This window comes from Triticum urartu, chromosome 7, assembly GCF_003073215.2.
Source record: "Triticum urartu cultivar G1812 chromosome 7, Tu2.1, whole genome shotgun sequence".
Taxonomy (NCBI): domain Eukaryota; kingdom Viridiplantae; phylum Streptophyta; class Magnoliopsida; order Poales; family Poaceae; genus Triticum; species Triticum urartu.
In genome coordinates this window covers 489,796,983-489,813,118 of record NC_053028.1, presented here as the reverse complement: position 1 = coordinate 489,813,118, position 16,136 = coordinate 489,796,983, and the positions used below count along the sequence as shown (strand labels likewise).

General features: G+C 49.9%; 1 protein-coding gene across 2 annotated transcripts; it reads left to right on the top strand.

Annotated features, from left to right (window-relative positions):
• Positions 1-13,614: 13,614 nt before the first annotated feature.
• On the top strand, positions 13,615-16,136 carry LOC125520558 (mitogen-activated protein kinase 4; the record flags this gene model as incomplete). 2 transcript variants are annotated; one of them, XM_048685511.1, is given in 3 exon segments in its annotated part: positions 13,615-13,782; positions 14,428-14,853; positions 15,384-16,136. In XM_048685511.1, coding segments are annotated over 3 exon segments (1,254 nt in total). In that variant the 5' UTR covers positions 13,615-13,641.

Sequence of the window (16,136 nt, the reverse complement as noted above, 5' to 3'; positions counted from 1 at the left end):
CATATTACTAATTGGAAATGATATAGAATTTCTGGATAGCATAAAGGGATACTTGAACAAAAGTTTTTCTATGAAAGACCTCGGTGAAGCTGCTTACATATTGGGCATCAAGATCTATAGAGATAGATCAAGACGCTTAATTGGACTTTCACAAAGCACATACCTTGACAAAGTTTTGAAAATGTTCAAAATGGATCAAGCAAAGAAAGGGTTCTTGCCTGTGTTACAAGGTGTGAAGTCGAGTAAGACTCAATGCCCGACCACTGCAGAAGATAGAGAGAAGATGAAAGATGTTCCCTATGCTTCAACCATAGGCTCTATCATGTATGCAATGCTGTGTACCACACCTGATGTGTGCCTTGCTATAAGTCTAGCAGGGAGGTACCAAAGTAATCCAGGAGTGGATCACTGGACAACGGTCAAGAACATCCTGAAATACCTGAAAAGGACTAAGGATATGTTTCTCGTTTATGGAGGTGACAAAGAGCTCATCGTAAATGGTTACGTTGACACAAGCTTTGACACTGATCCGGACGATTCTAAATCACAAACCGGAAACGTGTTTATATTAAACGGTGGAGCTGTCAGTTGGTGCAGTTCTAAACAAAGCGTCGTGGCGGGATCTACGTGTGAAGCGGAGTACATAGCTGCTTCGGAAGCAGCAAATGAAGGAGTCTGGATGAAGGAGTTCATATCCGATCTAGGTGTCATATCTATTGCATCGGGTCCAATGAAAATCTTTTGTGACAATACTGGTGCAATTGCCTTGGCAAAGGAATCCAGATTTCACAAGAGAACCAAGCACATCAAAAGACGCTTCAATTCCATCCAGGATTTAGTCCAGGTGGGAGACATAGAAATTTGCAAGATACATACGGATCTGAATGTTGCAGACACGTTGACTAAGCCTCTTCCATGAGCAAAACATGACCAGCACCAAGGCTCCATGGGTGTTAGAATCATTACTGTGTAATCTAGATTATTGACTCTAGTGCAAATGGGAGACTGAAGGAAATATGCCCTAGAGGCAATAATAAAGTTATTATTTATTTCTTTATTTCATGATAAATGTTTATTATTCATGCTAGAATTGTATTAACCGGAAACATAATACATGTGTGAATACATAGACAAACAGAGTGTCACTAGTATGCCTCTACTTGACTAGCTCATTGATCAAAGATGGTTAAGTTTCCTAACCATATACATGAGTTGTCATTTGATTAATGGGATCACATCATTAGGAGAATGATGTGATTGACTTGACCCATTCCGTTAGCTTAGCACTTGATCGTTTAGTTTGTTGCTATTGCTTTCTGCATGACTTATACATGTTCCTATGACTATGAGATTATGCAACTCCCGTTTACCGGAGGAACACTTTGTGTGCCACCAAACGTCACAACGTAACTGGGTGATTATAAAGGTTCTCTACAGGTGTCTCCAAAGGTACTTGTTGGGTTGGCGTATTTCGAGATTAGGATTTGTCACTCCGATTGTCGGAGAGGTATCTCTGGGCCCACTCGGTAATGCACATCACTATAAGCCTTGCAAGCATTGCAACTAATGAGTTAGTTGCGGGATGATGTATTACGGAATGAGTAAAGAGACTTTCCGGTAACGAGATTGAACTAGGTATTGAGACACCGACGATCGAATCTCGGGCAAGTAACATACCGATGACAAAGGGAACAACGTATGTTGTTATGCGGTCTGACCGATAAAGATCTTCATAGAATATGTAGGAGCCAATATGGGCATCCAGGTCCTGCTATTGGTTATTGACCAGAGAGGTGTCTCGGTCATGTCTACATAGTTCTCGAACCCGTAGGGTCCGCACGCTTAACGTTCGTTGACGATATAGTACTATATGAGTTATGTATGTTGATGACCGAATGTTGTTCGGAGTCCAGGATGAGATCACGGACATGACGAGGAACTCCGGAATGGTCCGGAGATAAAGTTTGATATATGGGATAGTAGTGTTTGATCTCCGGAAGGGGTTCCGGATGTTTCCCGAAATGTTTGGGCACGAGAACACTTTATCTGGGCCAAAGAGGAAAGCCCACGAGGCTTTTGGAAAGTGCAAAAGGAAGTTTTGCGGAGACCAGAGGCTAGATGCCAGGAACCCTGGCGTCTAGGGGGTAGACGCCAGGAACCCTGGCGTCTAGCCCTGGAGTCCGAGAAGGACTCTTGCCTTTTGGGTGAAACCAACTTTGAGGAGGCTTTTACTCCAAGTTTCGACCCCAGGGCTCAACATATAAATAGAGGGGTAGGGCTAGCACCAAAGACACATCAAGAAACACCAAGACGTGTGCCGACAACCCCGTCCCCTCTAGTTTATCCTCCGTCATAGTTTTCGTAGTGCTTAGGCGAAGCCCTGCGGAGATTGTTCTTCACCAACACCGTCACCACGCCGTCATGCTGCCGGAACTCATCTACTACTTTGCCCCTCTTGCTGGATCGAGAAGGCGAGGACGTCACCGAGCCGAACGTGTGCAGAACTCGGAGGTGTTGTGCTTTCGGTACTTGGATCGGTCGGACGTGAAGACGTACGAATACATTAACCGCGTTGATATAACGCTTCCGCGAACGGTCTACGAGGGTACGTAGACAACACTCTCCCCTCTCGTTGCTATGCATCACCATGATCTTGCATGTGCGTAGGAAATTTTTTGAAATTACTACGTTCCCCAACAAGTACAACGTACGCTCCATCCCTATCCGCAAGGACGACGAGGTGCAGGTCGACTGCAATCTACTCCTTCGGAGCTACGGCACAAGTACAACGCCCGCTCCATCCCTATCCGCAAGGATGACGAAGCACAGGTCGACTGGAGCCACCACCTCAGAGCTGTATCTCCAGCGCAAAGACTATTCCGAGCAGTGAGCAAAGTCCATTCGAAGGCAAACGCAAGCACATTCAGAGATAAACCAAATTCGGATAAATCCTAAAAGTTCCAAGCAGCAAATCAAAAGTACTCGAGCATCAAGCCCGAAGGAGTTCAACGGTTACAGCAATCACTCGGCATTCCGAGGCAAATTTAAAGCAGATTCAATTTTCATAAGTTTGTTCACTCGTCCAGAGGAGGGCTGGGAGGCTCCACGAACGAGTCCAGGTCGATCCCATCAGCGATCCGAGTGGCGGCAGCAATGAAAGTCTCCATGAAGGACTGGAAGTCATGCTTTTTGGTGTTAGCGACTTTGATCGCAGCCAGCTTGTCTTCACGAGCCTCCTTGCAATGGACTCGCACCAAGGACAGTGCCACGTCAGCACCACACCGTGCGGAGGATTTATTCCATTCTTGCACTCGGTCAGGGATCTCGCCCAGTCAAATCATCAAGGATTCCAGGTCATTTTGAAGCGTCGCCCTTGGCCAAAGCGATGAGTCGATTCAGGAGACTACCTCCTTCAGGCGCACGAGGTAGCTTGTGGCGCTGGCGATACGGGACTCCAGTCAGAGCACGTTCATTGCAGTTTCGTCGCAGACCAGAGAAGCGATAGGGTCCAGACCCGTCTCGACCCTTCCAGTTTCCTCGTCGAAGTCTTGGCAGAATTCTGCAGCCAAAAAATTAGTGAATCAACCGAGAAAGATCTGATCACAAGCATCAACACAGTCAGTTTAAAAGAAATACCTTCCAGCGTGAGATAGAGTTTCTTGGCAAGAGTCCTTAGATAAGCTTCCGTGTCATTCCTCTTGCGGATCGCAGACTCCAACTTTTCATTCAGGACAACCTTATCCTTCTTCAGACTGGTCACTTCGCGGTTATCTTCATTAAGACAAGATTTCAGTTTGTTCACCTCCCCTTCCAGCGTTCCGATTGAAGCAAGCTTCTGGTCTGCAAAAGCAGTTTTATCTTGGGCTGCTTTTTGCACGGCGGCGAGGTCCGAGTCCTTCTTCTCCAGATCCAACTTCATTTTCTCTGCAAAAGAAGAAATCGAATCAAAGAAGAGATCAAAGAAATATATTGAAAGTCAGTCGACAGTCAGTTACCTTCCATACCAGCGGCTTCACCTTGAGCTTTCTTCAGATTCTGCTGGGCCAATTCCAAGTCGAGGTTGAGTTGCCTCTGCTTCTCCTCAAGTTCAACAAACTTGAAATAAGAGTATAGGACTTCTGCAGAAGGCAAAAGACGGATCAGTCGATAAGATCAAAGGTTGTTTACTTCCAAGTGAATAAAACCTAAAGAAGTTCGCTTAGACCCCAGCCGACTGCACACAGTCGACTGCGGTCTCAGGGGCTACACCCAGCGGGTGCACTTGGCGTGCCCTCGCTGACTAAGACCCAACTCGACCGGTCCGCCCGGACCAAAAAAAAGCTGTTCAGACCATAGTCGACTGCTAGCAGTCGACTGCGGTCTCGGGGACTACACCCAGTGGGTGCACTTGGCGTGCCCCCATCGGTTCGGATCCTACTCGACCGGTCCGCCTGAGTCGAGTGTAAGAAATGAAAAAGAAAGGAAAGTAGAACTCAGACCCCAGTCGACTGCCAGCAGTCGGCCGCGGTCTCGGGGACTACACCCAGTGGGTGCACTTAGCGTGCCCCCACCGGTTCAGATCCCACTCGCCCAGACCGAGTGGAAGAACGAAACTACCAAAAACAAGAAAACACCCAGTGGGTGCCCTAATTTGACGCAAACAACAGGAGATTGTGTAGAAGAAGATTTTTCGGGTAACATATCCTCATAGAGCAAAAGCGTCGGAAAGTCTACTCACCTGGACATTGGCCCGAAGAGCAGCACTGGCGTCGTAGGCAGCCTAGCTGTTCTCATGCACCGTCTTCACCCGCTCCATCATCATGTCAGCCTGTCGGATGGCTTCCGCAGCCGCTTCCGACTGGTTGTCCGGGACGGGATAGCTGGTGAAAAAGTGAGCAGACGACCCAGGTGCGGCGGCTTGGAGCTCCGTGGCGTGGAGTTGGACGACTGAAGGAATCACAGGTGCAGTCGACGGTGCGGGGTGCTCACTCGACAAGGGTGCAGCGAAGGTCACAGAGGCCCTGCCCGCGTCTTTAGGTTGACGGATGGGAGGTGTCGTAGTTGGTTCTTGCCGAGACATCCTGCCAGCTGCTACCTTCTTGCTCTTCCTAGGCTTAAGAGCCACATCTTCATCGTCATCTGGAAGATCGATGACGTTGGGTGGAGCTGCAAGGCGGATCATTCGACCCCAAGTGAACCACTAGAACGCAATCGACCAAGGAATCAACAACAAAATCACAAGAGTTTATACCTGGGTTGGAGGTTACCGCATCTTCCATCTCCTTGTCCCGGTACTGGAGAGAAGAGGTTCCTGACGTAGCAGCACTGCAAAGACCCGCATTCAATCGGTTACGTCCGGTTAATCGAGTCGATGAAAAGGACAAGTCAGATGATTACCCGGAGATAGTAGGGACGGTCACTTTGATCCTGGGCAAAGCCTTTGGCAGTTTGGAGGAGGTGGCTTTCGGTGCTTTCGGCGCTGGAGGCGGCACAACTTTGGACTACTTTGGGGCCTTCTTAGTCGGCGTTGGGGAAGACGTCCTGGGACGCTTCGAAGACTGTCCAATCGGCTCGCCGGGTCATGAGCGTGTTTGGATCTCCTCTCCCTACGAGGAGGCGAGTCGACTTCTTCGTCATCAGTTGATTCGTCGCTCTCCTCGTCCTCCTCGGCATCCGAGTGCCCCTCGCCGCTCTCGCCCGCGCTCGCTTTTTCCTCGACGTCTTGCTCCTGCACTCCGTTTGGCATTGAGTACATGTCGATGAGGGCCTGAAAAGACAATGATCAAAAGAAATTCAGTCGACCATCAACAAGATGTCGCACAGTGAATCGGAAAGATACTTGATAAAATAGAATCATACCTGCTCCGGCTGATGTGAGTGGTCGAATGGAATCACCCTCCTAGACCCCCGAGGGTTGTCTTTGTTGCTGGTGATCCCCATCAGCCACTTCTCCAAGGTGTCCTCACTGACGTCCTCCGGGTGGATCCGAGTGGAATCCTCGAGCCTAAAGTACATCCACATCGGATGATCGCGTGCCTGAAGCGGTTGGATGCGTCGGCCGAGAAAGACCTCCAGCAGGTCCATCCCGGTCACCCCGTCGCGGACGAGTTGGACGACCCGCTCGACCAGCACCTTGACCTATGCCTTCTCTTCTGGAACCACCTTCCGGGGGGTGGGCTTCTCCACTCGAGCCAAAGAAAAGGGAGGAAGTCCGGTCGACTGACCCGGGGTCGGCTGATCCTTGCAGTAGAACCAAGTCGACTACCATCCCCGGACCGAGTCGGGAAGGATCATGGCTGGGAAGGTACTCTTGCTCCTCATCTGGATCCCTAGACCCCCGCACATCTGGATCACTTGTGTCCTCTCGTCACTTGGATTGGCCTTTTTGACCGACTGGGAGCGGCAGGTGAAGATGTGTTTGAAAAGACCCCAGTGCGGTCGACAGCCCAAGAAATTTTCACACATCGACACGAAAGCAGTCAGATAGACTATGATGTATGGAGTGAAATGGTGGAGCTGAGCCCCAAAGAAGTTCAAAAAACCTCGGAAAAAAGGATGGGGAGGCAGTGAGAATCCGCGATCTACGTGGGTGGCGAGGAGAACACACTCACCCTCCCTTGGCTGCGGCTCGGTCTCGTTCCCCGGGAGCCGTGCCGACTTGTGGGGGATCAGTCCCCCTTCCACCAGGTCGTCGAGGTCGTCATGGGTGATTGTCGAGCGGATCCAGTCGCCCTGGATCCAGCCCGGCGGCAGGCCGGATCTCGACGAGGATCCAGCCCGGCGGCAGGCCGGATCTCGACGAGGATCCGCCCCGGCTGGTCCGCTTGCCCTTCGCCTTCGCGGTCGCCTTCTTCGCGTGTTCCAGCGCCACCGTCTTCTCTTTCCCCATGGCGACGGGTCGAGTTCGAGCGAGGGTCCGGCGACGAGAGCGGAAGCGAGCGTGGCAGAGAGATCGGGGGAAGAAGAAGAGAGAATGGGAGCGCACGGGGCAGGGGCCTGGTCCGGTGCCTTTTATAAGGTCGTCCCCCGAGTGACTGACTGATGAACCCAGACGATCTAAACAAGTCCCGCAACAGTCGCGCGCGCAGTACGTGGCGAAAAAGGTGGCGCGGGGATCGAGGAGACTTGCCTAATCCGTCCAGATAACCACGGTTCCGCCCATCTGGCGCACTTCCCAAAATTCGAATCCCGCGAAATCCGCAGAGAGCAGAGCAACTTGCCAGACTGAAGACAAACTTCCTCTACATTATCATTTGGAATTCTACCGCGAAAATTCACTCGACAAAAACCAAGAATGGACCAAGGTGACTGCGAAAGGAGTCGACGGCGTTCCCTCAACTCACTGTTCCAGAACAAGATATACTCATGGCACAAAGAATGGGTCGGAAGTGTCCCCAACTCCTTCCTCACTCAAACCCTGATCCATTCGGGGGCTAATGATGAAGCTATGTACCTAGGGTAGGGTCATGGATCTGTCCAACATACCCTCCCCAAGAACATATCTACAAAGAATCAGAAGCAGTCAAAGAGAAATCATCATCCACTCGACCATGAAGATGTGCTCACTCGACCACCTTGAAGACACTCGACCACCATAAGATAAGAAACCTTCCACTCTGCAACGGTCAGGGTTTAAACCATAGCTTTATGAGCATTTACAACACTTTACTTCAGACGTTACCAGTAACACTCCTCCTTTATGGGCATTGAACCCTGTGTAACGGAGGGGAGCTGGGGTCCTGGCGCACTCTATATAAGCAACCCCCCTCCTCTGGGACAGGGGTTCGCACCTTCTGTAATTCACACGCATATATTCAGTCGACCGCCTCCGGGCTCCGAGACGTAGGGTTGTTACTTCCTCCGAGAAGGGCCTGAACTCGTAAAACTCATGCGTACAACTCCTCCATAGCTAGGATCTTGCCTCTACATTCCTACCCCTCTATTCTACTGTCAGTCTTAGAACGACGACACCCACCCCTCACTAATGTCCAATTAAAGCCTGTCAAATCCTCCATTAAGTAAGGTTCGTAGCATTCTACGATGGCTGCTCGTAGCATCTCCTCCTCGAGTAGTCCAGCTTCATTCGACGGCACCGGTTTCCTTCCTTTTGTGGTATCTGCGCCAAGCCGACTGTATTAAAGCAATCGGCCCAAGTCCTCCATTGTTGTGAGTTGACTCTAATGGCGTTCTGAAGCTATTTTCTATGGAATGTTCTGAACTGGTTTTCCAGATTTGAGAATGTATAACGGAAGATTTGAAATGATGCATGCGGTTTTGAGCAAGAGATTAATGGACTAGAGTGAACAGTATATGTCTTCCGGAAGTAAATAGTTGTTGATTAAATTGGTTGCCCAAGCCATTCCTACCTGTGTGATGAGCGTGTTTCATTTGCCTGCATTGATGTGTGATGATCTGTCACGATTAATGTGGCAATGCCGGTGTAGAGTGGAGAAAGGAAACACAAGATGGCTTGGTTGAGTTGGGATAAGATGAGACTTCCTAAATCTAAAGGGGGTGTGGGATTTCGCAACATGCGGGCCTTCAACCAAGCTTTGCTCGTTCAGCAAGCCTAGCATTTGCTAGATGCACTAGGCATCTTGTGTGCTCGCCTTCTTCGAGCAAAGTATTACCCAAGTGGCAATCCTTTGGACATTGTTTTTCTGGTAACTCGTGGACTGTCTGGAAGAGTATTGAATTGGTCTAGAGCTTGTAAGAGAAGGATCATTTGGAGGGTTGCTCACGGACTATTCAAAACTTGGCGAGGCCCTTGGATCCCGTGTGGACTATCATTCAGGGCTATTATGCTACGCTGAAGCACAATTGTCATTTTAATTAGGTGGCTGATTTCTTGGATGAGCATGATGCTTGTTATACCCTGCGCTTAACGAGTGAGGCGTCGCAGAGGCCAGGCTCCATGGAGCCAGTTTTATCAAAATAAAATCAGAATATACTTAAAAGTTTCAAAAAATATCAAATCTTTTTATACAAATACATATGACTGTTCGTCAAGTTATAAAAAAGTTCCATCAGGTAATTTGATTATTTGCATGCTACCCAAAAAAGATAAATATCTGGCCCAAAAACGACAAAGATAAAGCCCATTTTAATATGTGTATTTATCTTTTTTTGTACATTACATGTTAACATATATGTTCATGAAATTTTATACATGTATACTACAAATAAACATCTATGTATATACTTTTTTTCAGATTTTTTCAATGTGTGGAAATAATATTTTCGCTGAAAAGAAATAACGAGCTATGTGAAGCTCGGTCTCTGCTATGCTTTTTCGGCGCTTAACGCTCTTTTTGGCCCATTGATGTATTCAGAAAATACATACATCAGCAAGACAACGCCGATATTTTTTTTTTGCTTGGCAGCTAGAAGAACAGTATGTTTACCGTTAAGGATGTGTGCATGCTTGCAAGCTCTGATCATGATGATTCTATTGCTGCGGAGCGACCAACAACCACCTTCAAGGGGAAAGATAAGTCTTTTTAAAAAATAAGAAAGACCCCGTCTCTGCATCTGGGCGATGCATACATCCACTTTATTAATTATTCACACAAAACTTTACAAGAAAATACAACAGTAAGTCTGAATCTACCGTCTAGGCAATATCTGTCGCTGCTCATATCCAATTCATGAAGGGATGATGACAGTCCGGGCCTAATACCACAGACCTCGCAGTCAAGCCTAACATCTAAGATTTGAGGCCCCAACCAAGCCACTTGCCGAGTATGGGGCCCGGCACGCTCTCGGAGGACGCCGTCGCCAACTGCTACCCCTCCAACTTCAGAGCTGTACTGATGCATCATCCTTGCCCTGTCTAGCTGTCGTCGAGCCACCACAGCGCCCAACGCCACCACCTCCCTGCGCGCGAACTGCTGAGCACGTCGCGGTCGCCGCCGGTACACCTTAGCACCATGCCGCCAAGTACCACCAGCCGACACAGCTTGAAGTCTCTGGAAGATCTGTCGTGTGTAGCACCTGCCGATCAGGCATGACAAAGCGTAGCACCTGTCGACCAGGCATGACTTGATATCTCCACCGAATCTCCGTGCAAGACGAAGCCGCTCCACCTCCTACCTCCGACTTCCAGCGCTGCTCCACAAACAATACTCCCAAGAGAGAAACGACACCCGCAGTGCCGCCATCGTCTGATCTGGAAAACCAGATCCTGGGGTTTTCCCCGGAGCAACACGAGTGGGTCGACACTAGTTACACGACGATGTCTTCATCAAGGTAACGACACAAAACGCCGCCATCGCCTGCCGTCGGCTCGGTTTTCACCGGCAACTCTGTCTCCCCAACTCACAGCCAGGACTAAATGATGAATCTCGAGATCCGACCACCCAACCTCTGGCCGGCCACCTCCGACAGAGAAGATGACCACCACCGCCGGCTCCACTGGCCAGATTAGATCTGACCGGAGGTGCGGCCAAGCAGTCCACCAGGCCCTCGATGTCGCAGCCGATCCAAGGCCGGATGATGCGTCGCCGCAGCATAGACCGCCCGCCGCGAGGCAGGAGTGGCCTCCGCGGCCATCGCCGCCGCTTCGCTAGATCGGCCGCAGCCGTTTCGCTAGATCGGCCGTGCCTCCACGCGCATAGGAGGGGGGGGGCGCACCGCCCCTGAGTCCCGGGAGGGAGGAGAACCCCCGCCACCCTCGTCGTCCACCGGGCACAGGCCGGCGGCGGGAGAAAGGGAGGAAGGGGGTCGGCCCAGGCAGCGGCTAGGGTTGGAGTACCACCCGTGTCGCCCGAGCGAGGGTGAGACGGGGGTCAGGAGCGAGCGTCTCCGGCCTCTGCAACAATTAGAGATGCATACGACCTTTTAGGTATGAGTACTAGGATTTTTAATCTTGATTACGCATCGAGTCTAGTCCTCAATAATGCGTGAGTACCACGTAAGTCGTTTTGGCCATTACCTCCTAATGATCTTTTAATAGGAAATGGAAAGCAACGGATATTGAATGTTTTGTTGGGCTGTTCAGATACCACTCATGACATGCTGATTACGCTTATTTGGCGTATTTGGCAGCATGATAAAGAGATACCCAGCACCGGGAATTCAATTTGGCCCTTCGAAGCATATGCTCCAGCCCACCAAAAATGCTTTTTGCAAATGTCAATTTTTTTAAAAAAAATAGATGTGCCTATTGTACACCAAAATGCTACTTGCAAACTTTTAGGAGAAAAACTTAAGTATTTTGATCTGTGTAAAAAAAATGAACGACAAATGTTACCTTCAAATGTTACACTTATTTTTGGTTTTTCACCTACGAAGCACCGCCATTCTGTCTCGCATGAAAATTGGCAAGCACACTTGTTAACAAAAACATGTGCAAAAAAAGTTCAGATAGAGCCAAAAAACGGCACAAAGTTATTGTTGAGTTCTTAGATAGTTACTTCAAGTCCATTAGTAATTCACGAAGGTATAACACGGACGAGTTGTTGAAGTGGAAGATGCGGTTAATCCCGGCAAAGAAAACACTGACGCCAGCTGCTAGGTGGCCGTCAACGCCGGTGGACCACGTAGAAATTTCGTTAATGGGTCTGCGGATTGTACGACAGCGGAGGGCATGATTTTGAGGAAGCACGACAGCTTCGTTATACTCTCTGGTTTTCAGTTGTAATGATGCCTTGGAAGTGGAGCTACAAGGATCATGCAGGGGGATGGCACTCGCTGCCCAACATAGTACTAATCTTCCAATCATTGTCCAATCATATTCTCTGGAGGCTCTTGATGTGTTACTATCAGGTGATGGATTTTATCTCTGGATCAAGGCATTGATGGTCCATAGAGAGTTTATTCCGTAGAAACTTCGTCAAGAACAAAATGGTGTGGCAAATCATTTTGCAAACTATAGTTGTATTAAGTGTACCATCGCTGTATGACTTCACCAAATACTCCCACCCCCCATGTATTGATCTTTTGCCTCTCTATTGTAACCCTATAATTTTGGAGTTTTAGGATAGTCTCATGCCATAGAAAAAAGGGTACATACATGCACATTGACCCCCTCCCCCCTCCCCATTGCAAAGAATCAGAGTATTTGCTGTTGCCTAGTTAATCTGTACATCTAAAAAGAGTTAAGAAGGCATGCTACAAATTTTTTTTTCTCCTCCCATGAGCGACCCCTAGGCGGCTATGGTTTCTCCACCCGCCGCTAGCATCATCGCCAATCTGTCTCATCTCATGTCGCCTTAGGGACATCGAGGCATGTTAGATCCCGACCAATTGCCAACGGGAGAACTAGTGCTTCGTTTTTAGGTATTTTTGTTTGTTTAGGGCGGCGCCAGCTCCCTGAAGATGAAATAAGGTTCTCCTCGCCTAGCCTCCATCCCAACTATGTGTCTCACATTGTCAGATGGCGTGGCAAGGTGTGTCTTCTATAGATGTTGCGGTATTAGGTCGGTGTTTGTCTTTGGTGGATCTGTTTGGACTCGTTCTTTGTTCGTCTGCATTCATGTGTCTATAGGTAGGATCCCTTCCATCTACGCTTCTTGTCATCGGCGACGGTTTTTGTCTGGTACGCTGGTCCTCTGGGTCATAGCACGATTTTTTTTACTGTCTACCACAATAAGGCTTGTCCGACTCCTACGAGGGAGGGGCGATGACACTAGCACACATTCGGCTTGCTCAATTGTTTGTAGTCATCGCTAGGTGGTCTACGAAAATGGATCACTTCGGGTTTCTTTGTATTGACGTGATATTCGATATGAATAGACCATATATGGAAAGTTTATGTAAGCACGAAACCCAAAGGCTAAAAAACGTTATTCAAAATGTTAGGACTCAAAATGTTGTTCAAACAGAATTAGGCAGCTGACCTCGCAAGGCGTAACCGCTCGCGGTGACCCGAAGTTGGAGGATAACCCAAGATGATCAAAGAATAAAGTATATATAATCGGGCAGCCGAATGCGTAGGCGTAACCACTGAGTGATCATCATGGATACGCCCCCCAAATACCTCGGGCGATAAACTCGCCGAACCCGCATCACGCGGCGAAACCCTGCCGCCATGGTAGCCTCGGCGTCACTCCTCCTCCGTACCGTACGCGCTTGCCGGGTCAACGCGGGAGGAAAGACGCGCGCGCCGGAGAAGCAACCCAACCGCCGCACGGATCGGAAAAACGACCCACATTTCACTCTACCGTCCGAGCCCAGCGAGCCCTCGTGGCCCCGCCCGACGCCGGCCACGCGCCTCCGACGGGTCACCAGCCGTCGCCGCTCCAGCGCCGCACGCTACTCAGGCGCGCACGTGCGAGGCGTCGCCGGAAAGCCGGTGGGCGGCTTACCCGGACCGGAAGGATGGTGACGAAGCAGGGCCGCCTCGTCCCGAGGAGCGGCAGTGGCCATGTGTCCCGAGGCCGGCCATGTGGGCGGGGCGGCGGGTATATATGGGGCGGCCACAGGGGGCCTTCCTCATCGTCTTCCTCAGCCTGCCGCGTGTTCCATCTCGCTAGCTGCCCGCCCCTTCGCTGTACCTGAGCGCCAGCGGCACCCATCGCCATCTTCCTCATCGCAGCCCCACCACCACTCCCCCGAGTCCAAGTCCGTGGAGCTACGCGCGTGCGTGCGTACGTACGTACGTTCCTTCCTCCCTCCCTCCCCCCCCCCCCTCCCCCAAATAAAAAATAGACACAGAGCCTCATGCTCGGTCGCTCCCTGCCTTTGCCTCCGCCTCCGTCTCCGCGTGCGCTCCCCATCCCCATCCCCTGCCTCCCCCGCCCCCGGACGTGCTCTGCTTCTCCAGATCCGCCGCCGACGCTGCTGCTGCCGCCGCGTCCTGAGGTGAGTGGACGATCCGCCCGCGCACGGGACGGGGAGCTTCTCCCCGCCCCCATTTTCTTTCCTTTACTTTCCTTTCCTCGTACTGCTTTCGTGAGGCGCAGCGGAGCCGAATTGGGTCGCTTCCGGTGCCGGCCGCCGCTAGGATGCTCGTGTCAGGGGCAGCCGGGACGAGTTGCGTCGAAATGCGGCCGATTCGGTCCGATTCGGCGGCGGATTGCAGCGCCCAGCCATGGATTGTGCTGCGCTAGCTGGGGTTGTGGGGGGGAGAGAGGGTGGCTCTGATTCAAAACACACCACTGGGACTGGGTCAGTCAAACAAACAGTGTTAGACAGGCACTGGTGTTAGGTTGAGGATAAAAATTGTGCGGGGGTGCAAATACATGCTGCTGGTAAAGGTCAAGCTCATAAGACTTGGCAAAATTAAAATGGATGAAGGCTTAAGCGCATCGCTCGCGCCATGGTTATGATGAATTGTGTGTGGGGTGGAAACAGAGACTGTTACTACCACGGGGCTAAAAAGTCAAGCTCATAAGACTTGGCAAAATTATATTGGCACCCTAAACTAGTAAGCTTCGTCCTTGTTATTATCCTTCCATTGTTCTCAATTAATAGACAGCTAACTCTATGTTTCCTTTTTCCCCGTAGAAAATGGCGATGATGGTGGATCCACCGAACGGCATGGGAAACCACGGGAAGCACTACTACACCATGTGGCAGACCATGTTCGAGATCGACACCAAGTACGTGCCGATCAAGCCCATCGGAAGAGGAGCCTACGGGATAGTTTGCTCCTCGATCAACCAGGAGACCAACGAGAAGGTCGCCATCAAGAAGATAAACAACGTCTTTGACAACCGCGTGGATGCGCTGAGGACGCTGCGCGAGCTGAAGCTCCTTCGGCACCTGCGCCATGAGAATGTCATTGCCTTGAAGGATATAATGATGCCGATACATAGGAGGAGCTTCAAGGATGTCTACTTGGTCTCCGAGCTCATGGACACGGATCTGCATCAGATTGTCAAGTCGTCTCAGCCGCTGTCCAATGACCACTGTCAGTATTTCCTTTTTCAGGTATGCGCCGGCTCTGTTTTTCATTCTTACCTTTGAATTCCATGTAGTCCTTCATTTGTTCTCACCATTCTACCATAATAATCTGTTCACACCTCAAGTGTATGGCAAGATAATGTTCTTTTTATCGTTCATACTAATTTGCATTAAGTGCATGATCTATCTAAAGTTGTTGAGTTTCAACTAGTTGAGTTGCCAAAGAATGATATGCTAATTTATGGAAGAAGCGCATGCCAGTTTGAATATTTCTAGCAGGAGCTTCTATAGCTGCTCCCCTTGGAAGTGCATTTCTTAAAAGCAACCTAATACACAGCAGATCTGCACATGGTATTTGCATGAACCTGTAACTTAAGCCTCTGTGAATTATTTCAGGATAGCTATATACAAATTGAACTTGAGCATCTTGTATTGGACTGATTCTTAGATGCTTGTCTTATGAATTAGTCTTGTTTGTTACCATGTCACTTTCTCACATTCTTCTGATCCTTTTTCTCCCATATTTGTCAATAACACCTTTTTTTTCTTGACTGTAGCTGCTCCGAGGACTGAAGTACCTTCATTCAGCAGGGATACTCCATAGAGACCTGAAGCCTGGGAACCTTCTGGTCAATGCAAACTGTGACCTGAAGATCTGTGACTTTGGTCTGGCTCGCACAAATAACACTAAAGGTCAGTTTATGACTGAATACGTTGTCACCCGCTGGTACAGAGCTCCCGAGCTGCTGCTCTGCTGCGACAACTATGGCACCTCCATAGATGTCTGGTCTGTTGGCTGCATCTTTGCTGAGCTACTTGGCCGCAAGCCGATCTTTCCAGGAACCGAGTGCCTTAATCAGCTTAAGCTCATAGTCAATGTTCTTGGCACCATGAGCGAGGCTGACCTCGCGTTCATTGACAACCCGAAAGCGCGCAACTACATTAAATCCCTTCCATACACCCCAGGGATTCCCCTCAGTAGCATGTACCCGCAAGCGCACCCTCTTGCCATTGACCTGTTGCAGAAGATGCTTGTCTTTGACCCTTCCAAAAGGATCAGTGTCACCCAGGCTCTGGAGCACCCCTACATGTCCCCGCTGTATGATCCCAGCGCAAACCCTCCTGCGCAGGTGCCCATCGATCTCGACATAGATGAAAACATTGGCACAGATATGATCCGAGAAATGTTGTGGCAGGAGATGCTCCAGTACCACCCCGAGGCCGCCAGGATGGTGAATATGTGACAAGCAGGAATGAACATGTGAGAGCAGTGTGCCACACCAGGGTCTTCACATGTTCGTTCTTGGTAT